We start from the raw sequence: 17,703 nt of genomic DNA on the forward strand, positions 1-17,703 counted from the left end.
AAAAGACTCAGTTCCACCCACCATGGTTCTCGATGCCCTGCAGTACGCTCATGTAGGCCTGCACACTGGAAAGCAGCTCAGAGGGCTTGGCTATCTCGTGGCTCTCTGGATTGTACATCACCATCCCCACCAGCGCCCTGCGCACACAATGGACATACTACCTGACGCGTACTGCCTTCATTCACGAGTGAATGCAATGTGGTGAACTGAGCCTTCCCATCGATCGGCAAGTAGTCCTATGTGGAGGTAATTGCAAAGAAAATGTACAGCACGGGAACACAGAACATCCAGGCAGAGCAAGCCGCACCGACTCACAAAAGCCCTTGCTTGAAGTCAGCATTGCGTGCCGTCTGCTCAGCTTGTAAGCCTTTTGTTCCCCGTGCAATACAATTATGATCATGCTGCAGTGACAAGGCCAACTGTCTACCTTCGTGTGTATACCCCCACTAGAAATGACAGAACTTGAGTGTTCAGAGGTATCAAAGGGGCTTCAAAAAAGCACATGGCACATCTTAAAAGAAGTGATTCATTCTTTAAATGTGATAGGCAGAAGAAAAATCATTGGAGGCATGGTGAACATGCACTGCTCTGCACTTATCCACATTTATTTACGCTAACTTATTTACTCATGTAAGACCTGCACATTCCTTTCTTCTGAATCTTGGCACAGTGCAGCTTGTGCAAGTTGTGCTCTTACCCAAGTTGTCCAAGTTGTGCTAAAAAACTAACAACATTGTGAATGATGCATAGAATAATGCAAATGGTGGCTACACACTCATGGTTAAGCCAATACATGGTTGCCCTCAGTGCCGTCTGTGCTGTTAAACAATCTGGCAACTTTAAAGCTTTTAACTCCTTATCAATTGACACGGAATACCATGCATGCATCATCAAATTTTCACGTAAACTTTCATTGCAAAGCATTCTTCTTTCAGTGCAGTCACTTCTTGAGGTCAGGCAGACAGGCAGGCAAGGTATATTGCTGTTTTGGTTGGCCAATCCTAGTAATACTTCCATCCAAAATTGTGTGCCACAAGGGCGACTAGTTATGTGCACTGGGTTTACTTTGTTTTCCATCTCCCAATTGGCCATTACAAACACTGTCTTATTTAATATAGACACTACAGCATATAATGTCTACATAACTGTTCACTACGCAACAGTTACATTATTCATACAAACGACCTCTAGAAATCATGAGTGCTTCACACATACGTCAACTACAGTTGAGTCTTAGAAGAACTTCACTTTGGCCTAGTTGGTGTTTACTGCATGTCATATTGCCGCCTGTGCTGTTTATGTGTTCTCTCCCTCTGTCCCCGTCTTTATTTGCCGTCAATATGATATACAGTTGAGTCTGTCAATTACTATTATTATTTGCTTTTTGCACATGTTTTTCACCTTGAAATGGGGATGCGGGTCTTACACAAGAGCAGTTCCTACTCCTACACAAGTGAATATGATATTTTTTGTGTCTGTGGGCCCTGCAATTTTCGAATTTTAATGGAGCTTAGTGTAAACTGCCCCAAAAAAGCTTACTTGTTGAAGCGGTTCTCAAGGTGTTGCGCCAGGTACTCCCTGGGCGCAAACGTGTGTTCCCACACATGGATGCTGGAGGCGTAGTTGATAGCAAAGCACAGTTCCGTGAGTGCCATATGTAGCTTGTCCATCCTGCGATGTTGACAGGCACGACAAGTGCAAATTGAAACGCCCAAATCCACAGGAACGCCTTCAACACGGTGTCATCGAACAGTACTGCATACCACTTCTCATTTCAAGATCCGTCGTTCACATCAACAAGCTCTCTTAGGAGAAAAAAAAAAAGGCAGACATGACAGCAAGCAGGGTGCTCAAAAAGCCTAAATTCATATTACAAACTTAAGAAGTAGATCAAGTAGGGGCACCATAGGAACTGCGAGTGGCAGGTCATTTTCGAAAAAAAAGTTAGTGACAAGTGAATTCGTTATTTTTGGTGACGAGTGGGTAGTGTCCTCACATAACGGCACAAAGGTGTTTCAATGTATCGACATGCCTTGCATTGCATAATCTAAAAACTTGTTTAGTAAAAGAAGACAACGGTTGATTGTTTATACAAATTAAGTGCTGAAGATGTGACTGTCCTTTACAATTTGACCTGCTGAATAATTCAATTGACTTCGTTCCTTCAGACTTTAAAATCACTATTAGGACACCAGTGAAATCAACCTATATGTACTGCAAACATCACTTGAGTGACCAAACACAGTTCACTCTGGCAGTTTGGTAGCCTTGGTTACCTGTCATTGGGTATAAAGAGCACGTCTCTTTTACTTGCATTTGTGGGTTACGCTTGCAAGTCATGTTAGTTCTAGCACTAGTTTGTGTTATCTTGTCTGAAGCCTCTTGTTTGTCATATGTCTAAACAGAGAAAAAGAAAGATGCAAAAGTGAGCCCAAAATCTCATAGGAAACAGCCGTAAGTCACTCGTTGTATGCTAGATGGCGCCACAATACTGTGCTGCAGCAAACACAAAGGTTTCAACAAGGCACATAGGATCTGCTCCATGCAACCATAACTTTGCAATATGCACCTTAGGTAGCAGTTGATGAGCAATAGTGCGTATGCAGATCTAGATGAAGGTGGTCATACCAACATTATTTTCCTAGACCACAAGAAAACCTTTAATAGAATATCACACAGTAAGCTCATGGTAGCGCTACAGAAGCTTCTAAAGAATGAAAAGATATTATGGTTGCTTGACTAGTATCTATCTGACAGACACGAGTATATTCAGGTAAGAGCATCCAAACCATCCTTGCTGCCAGTTTTATTCGGAGTCTCAAAGGGCTCACTTTTAGGACAATTCCTTCTTTTTAATTACTAAATGACCTATTATTCAATTCTCCTGTAAAGAGCCATTTCATTGCAGATGACTGAGTTTTCTACAGCAGCATTAAATCCAAAAATGACCAAGTTGTTCTTCATAGCTACTTGGCTGCAGTGTCTGACTGCTGTTCCACTTGGAACACGATTAACATATCAAAATCCTCACACATGACTATGACACGAAAAAAAAAAAAAAAAACTTTCTACTTTAAACATAAGATCAACAGCAAAAAAAATCACACCACAGCTGCCGACCAATAATTCAGATGTGTTTGATTATTCGGACAGCTCTGCAGCGCTGCCACGGGCCCCATGGACTTAATGTATAGGGAAAACCGAACCTTACAGTGCATTGCACGATAATTCGAACTCTGACTGCATGGACGCGAATTAATTTCTTCTGCTCGGTACTTATTCCTATTATGTTTGCTACTTATCAGCCTGCTAGTCAGTTTACTACAGTGAAATCTCAATATAACGAATTTCATCGGACTGCAGCAAATTGTTTATTATTCTGAAAGGTCGTTATAGTGAAAGCCTCCAAATGGATCATTTCGCCTATCTACCCATCAGTTGTCACCCTATGAACTATCCCAGAAAACATCGCTGTTGGCCTATGTTGTTGCTATTTTAGATAGATTCCGCTGCCACGCACCACCTCATATAGTGGCGTGTGCAGGAGAGACGCGCACACTGAGAAAGACTGACAAAAAAAGAAGCTCCATGTCACCTATAAAGTGTACCTTTTCTTTTTGTTTGTTTTACACATTCTTTGCCCATGGACACCACAACTGTCTCACTTGAGGCGGACACCTTAACTATTCCAACGTGCAAGCGCATGTGAACGACAGCCCGGAAAATGCAACCATGAGGCTTCCTCGCGACCATGAAGGTTAAGTTTCTCCGAGCGTGTAGCTGGTACAACCTCAGAAAGAAGTGTGAAAGAAGAAGCGTGCGCTTAAAGAAGGGGGAAAGAAGGAAGAGACGCACCTCTGTTGCTAGGCGACACTTGTCTGAGTGGAGCATGCGCTCGTAAAACCTGATGCATCGTTGCCTCCGCAATAGGGGAAAAAAAGTCCCCTTTCGGCATTTTTTTTCCTCCAGCACCATCTCGGGTTTTCTGAACCCACGTGCTGCGATGTCCCCTTTGTGCGCCTTGTCGTCTGCTAGCCTAGTGTTCCAGCTTCCATAGAGGATACACGCAAATCTAAGAATCTCCAGACTTCAGAATATTAGTTTGTAGTACTGAGGCATTGTTAACATGACACAGAAACTGAATAACAATTGTTATTCTGAAAAGTTTGATATTCTGAAGTTCATAATAGTGAAACACTTTTTACACTGAAACTATAAGCAGTCAGCAGGGGATTTCTGAAAAGTTCATTAATCTGAAAAGTTTGTTAATGTGGCATTCGTAGTAACGAGGTTTCACGGTGTAGCACTCTTTGATGTCCCGATGACGTCTGCTGACTTTGTACTTGTTCATAAAGCTGTACCACTCCTGCCTTGGCTCCCGAAAGACTGCTGGCAGTATTGAATAAATAAATAAATACGTCAGTGGTAACGCATGCAAGAGAGACCCCAACTTGCTACCGAAAGTTCTTTCAGTCACAGTTTCATGCAAAGAGCCTCTAGTTTTTTTTTTTTTTTCACTCACGTGCTAAGCTCCTCGCGGGTGCGGCGGTAGCTCTCAGCGCCGGGCTTGTCGCGCGGCGCGTTGGGCTGTGCACCGCCTGCACCCTGCCGGTGCTTCTTGTCGGTGCGCTGCTTGCGCTGGTGCATGGCCAGCAGAGCCATGTGGGGCGCCGAGTGCTTGGGCAGCAGACGGTCGCTCAGGGTGCACTGCTCATCGCAGATGGTGGTGATGATGTTCTTAGCCTCCTTGGACATCTCGTCCAGGAACGCGTTCACCAGCGTCAGGCTCCGGTCGCCAATGTGGTGACGCTGCGTCAACCCGGTCGCATGCACGAGTGACAGTGTTAGACAAGACCGACGAGATTTCACTCTACTATGAGCATTCTACAAGCCTCGTTGTCTACACTGAATGACTTGCCAGTTTGGACAAGAGGAAGAAGCAGAGTTGGCTTACGGGGCTTGTCTGGTAACTTTAGGGCAGTGAAAGAGTGTGAACTGTGATTTGCAAACACTGCTGCACTTTGCAGCTGGGCGCAAAGATGTCCTTAGTGCCCTTGAACATGCCTTCCAGGAATGTGTCCACTAGCGTCATGTTCCAGTTGTCAGGACCAGAGTAGCTAGTTATCCATGGCGTTAACTTTATGAAATGAAAACTGACCATGACGAGAAGAAGAAGCTCTGAGCTAAACTTCCAGAGGCAGCTTTCATTTCTTTTCTTTTAGATGGGATTTTACATGCCGAAACCACAATCTGATTATGAGGCATGCCGTAATGAGGGACTCCAGAAATTTGGGCCACCTGGGGTTCTTTAATGTGCACCTGGAGCTAAGTACACGAGTGTTTTCGCATTTTGCCGCCATCAAAATGCCGCCGCGATGGTCGGGACATATTCGATCCCGCAACCTATTGCTTAGCAGCCCAACACCATAGCCATTAAGCAATCACGGCGGGTCCAGGAGCAGCTGCTTGATGTGGTTGAAATCTGAAACCACTCGTGCCCGACACATTGTGGTGGCGACCAGGGTTATAAGGAAGGGTGAATGCAGGAGCACCACGGTGTTCTGAGCTCAGTGCCACACCTTGCAGTAGTTTATTTCGAGATCATCAAGCCCTAAGACAAACAGCCTAGGGCTTGAATGAAGAGAGCAAGGTGTAATAGACCAGGACAGAAGAAGAACACAAATGACAGGACCGGCGCCGGTCACGTCATTTGTGTTCTTCTGCTTTGGTCTATTGTGCCTTGCTCTTTTCATTCAAGCATGAACCAACTAGCCCAAGCAAGAGTTTTACTTCAGCCTAAGGCAATAAATGTAATACTTCATACTTCTAAAAAAATAAATTTATAGTCCTGTATTTATAGGAAAATCATCTTTTCAATTACGACCTGCTATTTTCTTAAGGACTACTACTTTTGTAACTTTCCAGTCCCCTTTTTTTTCTCTTAGCCTAAGTCTTTCTCCCGGCCACGGGACAGTTTAGGTGTCCACTTGGAAGTGAGCTGGTTACAATGACTGCTGCCATCCATTTCCCTCCTCCTTTTGTTCTTAATACAATGAACTACCACTACAGTCGATCCCGAATATATCGAACTCGAAGGGGATCGTGAAAAAGTTTGATATACAGTGCAGTCCACTTATAACGATACCACATATAACGATATATCGGTTATAACGATGGGTCGACATGAGAGTGTCATTTTATGCATTAGGTCTATGGGGAAAAAAACCATTTATAACGATAGGTTATTCACCGCATATCGGATATAACGATCAAAATTTTGCAGTCTGGACGGCGTTTTCCGTGCCAAATAATCGTAACGTTTGCGTTGCTTAGTTCCCTGAAACGAACAATGTCGAGGCGAGGCGATGTTTACCTCCGTAAGTTCGTATCTGCCGCCATTAGCGCGCAGCGCGTCTCGCCCTGCCCGCGCACGAGTAGGCGCAGCCAACGTTTGCGCAGCGCGCCACAAGATGGCGCTAGCTGCTTCATGCGCGTCGGCCACAGTCGCTCCGAAAGAGAGAGAAAGAAAAAAGGAAGCGACAAGCAAAGCGGCGCGGTGGCGCCCGTCCCGCGTCTCTCTCGCGATAGCAGGCTGACGCCACCGAAGCAGCGTGCAACCAACGGTTCAACCCAGTTCGAAGATGGCGCCGACAAAGCGCAAAGCTGTGTCGCTTGACACGAAGATGGATATTTTGCAGGACTCTCGATGCGGCTTCAAGGTGAGCGCCCTCGTGAAGAAGTATGAGCTCGTCCAGTTAACGATATCAACCATCTTGAAAACCTCCGGGAGCACCGCGATTGTGAAGGCAGGAGCTATCAGCGGCCATTCCGATCAGCGGAAAAGGGGTTAGAGACCCTTTGTACGCCGATGTTGAAAAGGTGCTTTACCAGTGGTTCATCACCAATTGCTTCAAGAAGGCGGGCTTTGTGCGTAAGGACGAACTTCCCCAACCCGCTGAGACCCACCCGGTGGAAGTCGCTGACATAACCGAGCTCTGGGAGCTCGTTCCTACTGGTGACACAGGTGGTGTGTCGAAGGAGGAGTTTTTGACTGCAGACAGTGCTGCCTCGTTCTGCGATGAGGTCACCGACGAGGCGATCGCCGAAGATGTGCTGTCTTGACAGACGCAAAGTTGTGCGACGGTGGCGACGGCATCAGCGACAGTGACAACGAGATCGACAGTGGCTCCTTGACCCCGACCACGATATCCACGCAAAGTGCACTGTCGTCGATCGACTCCTCAATTGATTTTATGCATGCTAAAAGATTGCCGCCAGTGTTCGCGCAGCAGCTGGAATCCATGCACACCGCGGTTGTGAAGCTGAAGCTGCCGCAAAAGCAAGTGCAGATTTCTGACTATTTCGGCGCGCCTAATCCTTCACACGGTCATTGGCGCTAGAAATAAAGTTTGTTTTTCACGGCCTACTGTATACATCATCTATTCTTTAGAGCAAGTAGCGAATTCGAGTTCAGAGCTGCAAAGGTAAAGAGCGCAAACGGGTTTAAATTTTTTTTTTTTTTATAACTGCAGTCCAGATATAGCGATCATCGGTTATAACGATCATATTTTTCGTCTTTCTCGATATCGTTATAAGTGGACTGCACTGTATTGCTAATTCAAAATATAAAATATGCCTATCAGAAGCTTATCTGAAAACTCAGCACATCTCAGACAGTCTTCGGAGCTCACGAAAAGGGGAATTTACAAATCACCAAGGTGTGTCGAATGCAGAAAAGCTTACTTATTTTTTGTTCTTTGCAGACAAATGTCAAGTCGCTCATGCTGCGCAATGTTGTTTCATAACCTGATTGCGACACTAACCCTAAAGCCACCTGTCACCAAGCCACGAAACTGCAGTGCACATCGACGTGCTTGTTGCATGTTTTTATTCAGGATAAGCTAAAGAAATGAACACAATGCAGAAGCAAACCAGTCTTGGTACGTTGTGCCGCCAACAGCAAATTTGTATTGCGAATTGTGCGGGAACGTGCCAGACCATGTGTCCATTATAATATGCCGTTTAAATGCCCAATCACCATACATCGGCAACGAGTCAACAAGGCAGACACGTTTAGATTCAAAAGTGGCTTTAGGCCTGCAGAACAGGCGAGTTCATTCCCACTGATGTCTCTGCGATGACAAAAGAAATGCATACAGCGTCACACAGAGATGAATCTTTCGTTCCATTACCATGATAGTTTTTCTGCAATGGCCGAATGTGACTTGCAGTGGTTTCGTTATATGCAAAGTAATATAAACATCTGCTTAAGTGGGGGTTGGGGTCGGATTCGTTTTGGCCACTCAAACAACCCCAAAATGCCATTCGCGGGAACACTACAAGACATACTCGGCGGTGCTAACATCTCCGTTATGGAAAGGCATCAGGATAGTGCAGCAAAACAAGGACCCAAGAAGAAACAAAGATGAAGAGAAGCACGGACTGTCAATAACGAAAATTTATTTCCGAGATTGGTCGTACTTAAACACACCCAAATAACTACGTGCACAGCGATATCACCATGAAGATGCACATACATGACAGCATGAAAACAATTTAAAACTGGTACATCAAGGATACACAATAAAACCAAAATGACAGATTGCAAATGCGGTCAGGTATTGGCAGATAATCTAACTCTCTCACGGATAATGATAGTGAAGGCTTGCTGATACATTGGTCAGCAGCCAAAAGGATTTGTTCAGTTTCTCTTCTTACAGACTCCCCTTTATCCCTATCTATAACAATGGTGTCTTCTAGAAGTGGGAGACATGGCTGACATGGACCCATTTTGCAATGAAAAGCAAGAAAACCACTGCCTAATACAGTCTGATACTTATTTCTGTGCTTTAGAACATACCACTGTCATAGATAGGAACAAGCGCGAGTGTGCAAGATTAATAATAGAAACTGAGCAAACTGAGCACAACAGTTGTTACATTATCAATATCCTTCACCACACACCCAGCCAGCTGCATTGCGGTGAAGCTCACTAAAGCAAATCTGTCATTACGGAGCACAAATAAGACCTTTGCTGCACGAGCCATCCACATTTTAAGATATGCGCTTGCTCATTTTACACCTGCATATAAGGTTCAATGTCTTGTTTGCCAGCAATTGCCAAAACAGTGCCATTTCATCAGAACAAATACATCCGATGATGCGAAGACGCACAGGCCCATTAGGAGAAGCGCACTTACAAGGGCACAGTGTGGAGCGACAGTCGATATATCGAATGCGGCACTGAACGGGAGTTCGATATACGCATAGTGCAGTGCTACACATTTACACAAAATTTCTAAGGGGATGTTGAATAGTTCGATATAGGCAATAATTCTATATATCCGGAATTAACTGTAGGTACTACTACTACTACTACTACTACTACTACTACTACTACTACTACTACTACTACTACTACTACTACATGCTGTGCTGGTGTATAATTCACAGAATCACATGACATCAGGCAAGTCAAGACAAGTGCATGCAGAGAGCCATGCACCACCTCACCTCCTCGGGGCAAAGCTCATGAGTACAATTCATGAAGTGGCCGCAGATCAGAGGGAAAGCAATGATGTAGCGCGTCTGCGCCGGGAATTCCAAGCAGAGGTGGAACTGGTCCTCGAAGGCTCGACTGAAGAAACTGCACCATTAAAGGAAGGATGCAATACAGACAGTTCAGCATGCTGCCATGCACTTGAAGCACACACAGAGGCACATCGTATCTGCACGAATATAATGTGAGGTACTTCTAAAGCGAAGCATTCTTTGCAAACCTTCCCGGGCTTTCTTTACAAACCTTCCCCTCTCCCTCCCAAAAAAGATTATCTATTCGTTCAGCCAGGTTTTTAAAAGCATTTCTCCCGAATTTGTTTCTAAACAAAACCATCCGAGTTTGCTTAGAAGATAAATTTGAATCAAAGGTGATATCATATAGGGATTCTTTTCCTTCATTTCATTTTTTTTAACCATCACAACAAATGGCTAATACTGGCATCATGCCAGCTAATGATAAAGGACAAGAAGTACGAGTATAAAAAAAAAAAAAGCTACATAGCATGGCACCTAGATACAGAGAGGTCCAGCCAGACTAAAGAGAAATTGTCTAACCAGAATATGGATAGGTCAGAGGTCTCGACGAGGATCCGGTCCAGGAAGTCCACCATCTTGGTGTGGAACACTAGCGTGTTCATGAGCGAGGCTAAATGTGGCCGCTCGCGCAGGCTCCACGCGTGGCGCTGGGCACACGCATGCAGCTGAAGACGGCACCAGTCAAGCCGCAGGCCGCGCAGGTCTGGCGGAGGGCTGTCGGTGTTGATGGGAGCCGTCAAGGCTCGTGCCTGTGAACAGGCCGCTGAAAGCAATGCTGCATCTTCCTCTGGAATGCCTGGGATGCCCTGGAGTGCCGCCTCCAGTGCTGGGGCGTCAAAGCCGTTCAGGTACTGCACGTAGTACAGCTGCACTACCTGCACATTGGTATCACGTGGATTGGTTACAAGACCAAACCAAACTTTGACGTGCATAATTAATGCCTAAACTTAAAGGAACTTAAAGGGCTTTAAAGGAATTTAATGGGGCTTAAGCAGCATTAAAGAAACTTAAAGGGGCTTAAACAGCCCCTCACCAGGCCACATAGATATTTTGGTTATACAGTCAAATCCGCTTATAACGATCCCAGATATAACAATCTATCGGTTATAACGACCACATTTCAGTGCATTTACGATTTTCCAACCCTCCCTATGGAAACTGCTTCCAGGTATAGCGAAAATTCTTTAAACTGCTGTACTGCTACAACGAACACTTCGAACTTAGTCATGGTAAAAAGAGGGCACATGTGAAGTGCCAAACCACAGAAGCGCGACCAAACTGGGCGCACGGTAGCGCACGCCCCGCTCTAGTCCAACTGCAACAATGATGTGGCCTTCGAGATGAGAGAGTAAGAGACCGCTTCCCGCAGATCTCGGAAGCCACAAAGTAGGTCACGTGTTTTCGAGGCTCACCCAGCTCGCCCAGCAAAGTGTCGCGCACAGTATAAACAGCATGGCGTGGAGCTTGCGCTGGTGCGTGCGCCAGTGCGATATCTGATGCCACGACAACATCACTCTCGTTTTTGCGCAATTGTACGTGCGACACCATGTGCATTACGCCTGTTTCAACTATCTAGAACGATCACGTACGTATTCCCACCATGAGAACAACGGCCGCTCAAGCGTTCCTGTCGACACGACCCAAGTTGGCGAGAACACTGCACCATGCACTGTTGCCATTGCCACCACACAAAAGTTGCAAAGGGCCAGCGGTTACTACGCTGTTATTAGGAGATCACGGTTTAGCGACGCTTCGTTTGTAACTTGTTGATTGCTGATAACAGCTCGCGGTGACGTTTTACCTTTCAAACATTGCATTTCTTTTTCTGCCCGAAGTGATGTAGACAACATAATTTTACGCCTCTTGTGTGGCTGACGCGCAGTTGTAGTGCCGTGACCATGACGGCTGAGACCGTCGCAGAATGGCGGCATGCCACAGTAGTTTCCGAAGTTTTTGATTCCGGCCAACTAGAACACTTTGCTCTTGTGTGTAGAATACAGTCATGTCCTGCTGGTAGCAAGATATATCCGAAGCTCTCGATTAAAAATGGCAGCTGCAGTTACAGTTTCGAAGTGATAGGTGTTCGGAAATGGGTGCTGTCTTGAAAGATTGAGCTACACAACGCCATATTTTGTTTTTTAGACGAACGTTTCTAACGGAAATTGACAGGTATAGTGGGCACCATTCCCATGAGTGTGGCACCACAGCTTGAGTGTGACAGCCATAAGAATGGATCGACAGTAGCATTTTATTTTTATTCTTAAAATACTAAGGGTGCTATTCAGTACCTTTCAAGATGATTATAGTTTATAGATAGCTTTAGCTTGTCTGCAAGCTCCTTACTGTTTGTGGTTTACCAGATCGCCGGAGCCACGGATGGCAGTATTAAAATTCATAGCTACACATTGTGATGCTTTGTCCAACTACAATGTGTCTGAAAAACGTCGTTGTTGCACCGATGTTCTCACCGATGGAAAATCATAAAAGAACTGCGCTTTAAGGTTTATTTCCCTAAGAGCACTTTGCACCAGCCGTTAAGGAAAGCATGGTAGATCACTGCAGTATTAGTGCTGTGTGCTCTCTTATTAAAGACTGGGTCACTACCAGCTTTGTCACTACCATAATCTCTCCAGTATCGCTGTAAACGCAAACAGAAGGACATCTGCAGACAAGTTAAATCTTTCTAATAATTCCCCTAGGAGTCTCATCCTTTGCCACTCTTGAATAAAGCTGTGTGACAATCTACACTTACTCCCTGTCTTTCCCAAAAACATGGAAATGTGTGTACCAGCCACACTATCTGCACAGAAGTAGGATAAACTCGAATTTCATGGCAGCTTTTGTTTGTATACAACAGGTGGCATGATAAAGCTTATCACTCTTATATCCATCAGTGTTGCTCATTTGTATCACAATGTTTGCATCTCTCTTTTTCCAGCATGGCAGACTCGTGCAAGAAGCTCACTTAGATTTTTAATGACGTAGACATTCAAGAGGACCTAATGAATTCTGATTTGGAGGGCTCCGACACTGACTATTGGAGATGTTTGAGCAACAATGGTAGTGACAAAGAGTTCGAATTGTTAATTAGTGCAACTATTAATTTTCCTTTCAACATTTAGATTAGGGAAGCTTTGTAAAATTTTGAGCGACATATAGCCAATAAATAACATTTGAATCCAAAAAGCCTGCTAATGTGTTGCGTAGATGGAAACTAAATTTGATTCATTTTAGAAAAGCCTCTGGCACAGAGCATGCAGACACGCGAGACACTCTAAAAGGACTAAAGGGCACCATCTCTGAGCAAAATGTCTCATATTTCATGAACTAATCATAGGCAACTTAAAAAGTACAGTCGAACCCGACTATATCGAACCCGTTTACATCGAATTATTCTATATATCGAACAATTTCTGGTCACGGTATAGTTACAATGAGTATATATAGCAAAAATTACGCTTACATCGAACTAATATTGCAGTGACTCCCGATATATCGAACGCCAAGCGGCGGAAAAGTGCCCCCAGAAGTTGGCTTTCCCTCGCGGTAGCGGGGAAACCCGGCGGCGCGGCTCCATCCAACCGCTCCGCCTACCGTGACTGCGCTGCCTCGGCCTGTTCAGGCGAGCCGTCGACACTCCCCCTGTCGCGCATAGTGAAGTCTATTATCCTCCCTCTTTCTCTATCATCTTTCACTTCCCACTCCCTCTCCCCTGTCGACGCTTCGCCGTGCTCCCTCACAGATTGCAGAATCAAGCGTCCTTCCTTTCTTTAGATCACTATCTATCGACACTCCCCAGCAAAAAATGATCCTGGCCCGCCTACAGCGCTTGCTCAGACAGCCAATCAGAGGCTCTTGTGCGCTCTTCGTGCAAGATGGCGAAAGTGCGAGTTGGCTGGCTGCTTTTCTGGTTTATCGTGTTTGCGCCTTGTGGGCCTTCTCCCGCAGTGTTGCCGTGATGAAGCGGCAGAATTCGCCTTTCGTCGTGAAGATCGAAATCATAAATTGCGTCGAACGCGATATCCCCGCAGCGTGCAAGATTCCGAGGAGCACTTTCAGCACGATTAGGGCTAAAGTGGCCAGACTCGCAACCCGGTGCCCATGGCGCCCAACGCGTACGCACGGCCGTGTACGAGGCGTTCTTCATACGTGCCGGTTTCCGCGTGCTCGGTGATGACTGTAAATTCTGATGAATGCGATGAAGCCGTTGCCAGTGTTGCCGAAGTTTGGAGCGAGCTGTCAAAATTTCCGGGACATTCGAATCAACGGTGGGCGAGTTTGTGAGTGCAGATGGTGGTGTCGCGACGACGGTAGATCCCGAAACGAAGACTACATCGCCGACATCGTACCGAGCACAAATGAAAGTAGGCACGTTTAGGAAAGCAACTACGGTCCTTTGCCCACATCCTCCGAAGTGACTGATGCACTCGCATTAGTCCGGTGCTTCTGCGCGAATGCGGAAGGTTGCGGCCTCTGCTGCTCGGACTCCTTAGACAACGTGGGGAAGTGCGTGCGTCGCAGGCAGCGAAATTGCCCAAGCAGAAGAAAATGCAGGACTAATTTATGCGAAACTAAGCTAGTTTCGTCAATAGAGTGATTTTATAAATGGTATGTGCTTTTATGACATCAAATTATTTAGCAGGCTTATATCGAATTATGCTCTATATCGAACTGATAGGCGTTTTTTTGCTAGTTCGATATAGCCGGGTTTGACTGTAGTCAGAAATAAGGTTACAGAGGCAGGTGTCAAAATAGTAGATACCAAGAACCTTATTAGAGTTGCCAACTGACCCGAGGAAAAATGAAAGCATGCATTTCTTGCACGCACCTGGCTGTACTTGCGGAAAAGTCCGCGGAGTTCCTCCATATGGAAGAGAAGCTCTGGGAGTTGCCGGTCGAGCAGGTCTTCACCCTGGAGGCTCCGCGACCGCCCCGGGGCACGAGATGGCGGTCCTAGTTCGTTGTGCCGCACGAGCCAACACACTTCGTCACGTGCCAAAGAGAGTCCCATCAGCACATATAATGCCTGCAAAGCAGAGAAGCAAAGCCCCACAACTTGATGTTGGCGATAGTTGTGCCCTTCAACGAAAACCAATAACAGAAGTATGAAACGATCTTTGAAATGTGTGGCATACAGCTTGAAAAAATGTTTTAAATTGACCCTGTGCTGCAAAGAAGCTTTTCATAGGCTTATGAAAGTAATAATGAACACAAATTTTGAGGTTTGAAGCAAAGTTGAAGCGAACAGTTCAGATATTTGTGGGATTGGCATAAAACCTTGACACAAGTGCCAGATGCTGACAAACTTCTAAAAATTCTGAGGGCACCTAAGCACTTTTTACAAGTTGTGAATGTAAAAGCATCATAGTCCAATTTAACGCTGCTGAGCGGTCCTTCGAGTTTTACGCTGCAAGTAACGTATCATAGCGGTACGCGCTGCCTGAGATAGAAAGCAACAGCAGCCTGTGATGCCAACTCTGCATGCCATTGACGTTGTGCGCGATGAGAGACTCTACCCTCATGCAACACCTGGCGCGCTCCCGGCAGCAGCAGGTGTACTCTTTCCCCCAATCTGCTCCGTCCAGGCATGCTGGTGCCAAGAGCGAGAGCAACGTGGCATCGCGACGATGCCCTCTCCCCTCACGCAACACCTGACACGCCAGCAGGTGTTCCCTTTCGCCAGCTCTGCTCCGTCGAAGCGTGCTCGTGAAGTGGTGCAGCAGCCAATAGGAATTTAGGTACCATTTTGCTGCCACAGATGCTGCCAGCTTTCTCGCTAAACGCGCCATTTGGCACTCTCGCTTCAAAAAGTTGGTTCTTTACTAGCAAACAGGTTCATCTGTGGAGTCAGATTATTTACGAAGTAGCATTATTCAGATATTCTCATGCAAACATACAAGTTCAGCATCTCTTAGAACTATACAGCAGAATGGAAAATTTGTTTATAGGCTCTTGCTCACTGCTGTGCTTCAGTCAACTAAAGATTTTGCAGTGGCTGAGGTGACGGAGCATTTTGCATTCGCCCATCATGCATCATTGCGATGCAGTGAAGTGGGACCTTCACTGTGTGATGCAGGCAGTTTATGCTGTGTTGTGCTAATTTAGTTTCTGTAAGTGCACGAACAAACTTGAAAGGCACACTCTCCACTTTTGCTGTTCTCAGTCTAGCATATGATTTGGCATCTCATCAATGCTGAGTGCCAAAGTTCCTGTGACCGTTTCCCATTCACCACACCTGCCTTGGCTGTCAGGCCTAAACAGTGCTGTTTCACTGGGTGTCAGCCACCAAAGTTACGGTATAGTGCTGCGTCAATGCAAACCGATTCACAGCAGCTGCACGGCTATCGGGAAGCCATACAACCTCCACGAATAATATGTTTGAATAATCAAGCAAGTGCAGAAATGAATAGGCAACTAAACAAATTCGTATTTGCCTCGACTTGATGCGATGCGATTTGCTCGCCAAAACTGAAGCTGTGATTACATGTGTTTTAAAGATTACCATATTTCTGGGCGCGCACACACAAAAAATTTCTGAAATTTTTTTCTTTCGTGGTCTCTTGAAAAGCATTTCAACGGGGTTCCACTGTATCATCCCTGCCAACTCTATTTCTTTACCTCTTTCATTTCCCTTCTGAGCCCAGTATAGAAGGCTAGAAGACGTTTACCACAGGCCAACCTCCCTGCCTTTTCTCAAAAGCAATTTCCCACATTTGCACGAGGCGTTGTCGTACTGCAAGAACTCTCACCTTTGGTCCAAGCAGACCAGGCTGCTCGGCCAGGACCAGGGCGAGCTCCTTGAGGGCCGACCGGAGGAACTTGCGCCGCTCGCGGTGGACGAGGGGCGCCGACTGCACCGCCTGGCCGAGGGCCTCCTTGACCTCGGAGGCACGCTTGCTGTGGCCCTTGAGGCCCTCGAAAAACTGCTGCGCGTACGGATGCACGGCGAGCAGCTCGTCCCGAAAGAGCGTGAGGGCCCAGCCATTGGACAGGGCCTGCAGGAACAACGCCTGCGCAGGGGGCTGCTGCAGGTATGGGTGCAGCAGCAGGAACCCCACTGCAAAGGGCCAGAGGCACCACACAGAGTGTCAGTCGTTGTACGCAAGCTGAAGGGAAGTGCGAAAACTCGGGTGGCTAACAAGCAAAGTTTGAACGAATGCTGCCATTTCCTGCATGCAACAAGAAGTTTGTGTCTTCTTTCAGAATGTCTTTTCTATAAAAAAAAGACATCTTGATATGACAAAAAGAGAATAAATAAAGATTATGGGGTGGAACGATTTGATCTCCTTGTGATACTTGTTACAGACAATGGCCGATTTCCCGGACGCCCGATTTTTTTGACATGCCCGTAACTTGGATGCCTTTGCAGCACTTCCATATACCCTGCAGAGTCTATGTATAAGAACGTCTGAAACTATGAACATCATGTTTCTGTTTTACGAGGAGAAGGATCCAGCTTGCATCTTGACAGCTGTTTCTTTAAAAAATATACTTATTAGCTGTCACGCATAGGAAATGAACCTTTTATCTTGTGCCTGATGCTTGCTTCATTTGCCACCTCATACTTCCTACAAAACTTCATACATCTCCAACATAAAGTTTGCTGAAGCAACATGTACCATCAGTCACAGAAGTTTATGGGCAATGAGTTCCATGGAAAATAATTTCTGCTGTGTTAAGTAATAGAAGGTTCTAATTTATTGAATCACCGGTTAGGTTGCCAAGGCTACCTTACACTGAAACTTAATTCAAGACCATGTCCCGAGGCTTTGCAGGAATTTACCTTGTTCTCAAATCCTGTGTTCCGTAAGCTTTTGTGGCAGATTGTACACTTTGGCTATAGAGTGAAACCTCGTTAAACCGTACTTGGCCGGAGCTCGGAAAAAGTACGTAGTAAACGGTAGTACTGCCTAACTGAAATAGCATGAGATCGCCCACTTACCTGTCAAAAACAGAACTGAGAGAGAGGGCGATGAAAGGAAAAAAAGACATGCAGTATTTATTCACTTCCCGCGACAAAAGTGTTATGTTCATTTGATGCTGCAACAGCCTAGCAGCGACAACAGCGGCCTCAAACTTACTGAAGCTGCAACAGCTTTTCAGCCAGCC

General features: G+C 45.8%; 1 protein-coding gene across 2 annotated transcripts in view; it reads right to left on the reverse strand.

Annotated features, from left to right (window-relative positions):
* Hem (Nck associated protein 1 Hem) overlaps positions 1–17,703 on the reverse strand; it is a 55,743-nt gene that overhangs the window by 24,979 nt on the left and 13,061 nt on the right. For both annotated transcript variants that reach the window (XM_050167560.3, XM_050167559.3), the window contains exons 8-14: positions 16,344–16,651; positions 14,423–14,620; positions 10,114–10,469; positions 9,514–9,646; positions 4,523–4,809; positions 1,540–1,671; positions 22–137 (exon numbers count right to left, since the gene is read on the reverse strand). In XM_050167560.3, coding sequence (XP_050023517.1) covers positions 22–137; positions 1,540–1,671; positions 4,523–4,809; positions 9,514–9,646; positions 10,114–10,469; positions 14,423–14,620; positions 16,344–16,651 — 1,530 coding nt within the window. The remainder of the gene's footprint in view (positions 1–21; positions 138–1,539; positions 1,672–4,522; positions 4,810–9,513; positions 9,647–10,113; positions 10,470–14,422; positions 14,621–16,343; positions 16,652–17,703) is intronic.

This window comes from Dermacentor andersoni, chromosome 11, assembly GCF_023375885.2.
Source record: "Dermacentor andersoni chromosome 11, qqDerAnde1_hic_scaffold, whole genome shotgun sequence".
In the NCBI taxonomy this organism is placed as follows: Eukaryota; Metazoa; Arthropoda; class Arachnida; order Ixodida; family Ixodidae; genus Dermacentor; species Dermacentor andersoni.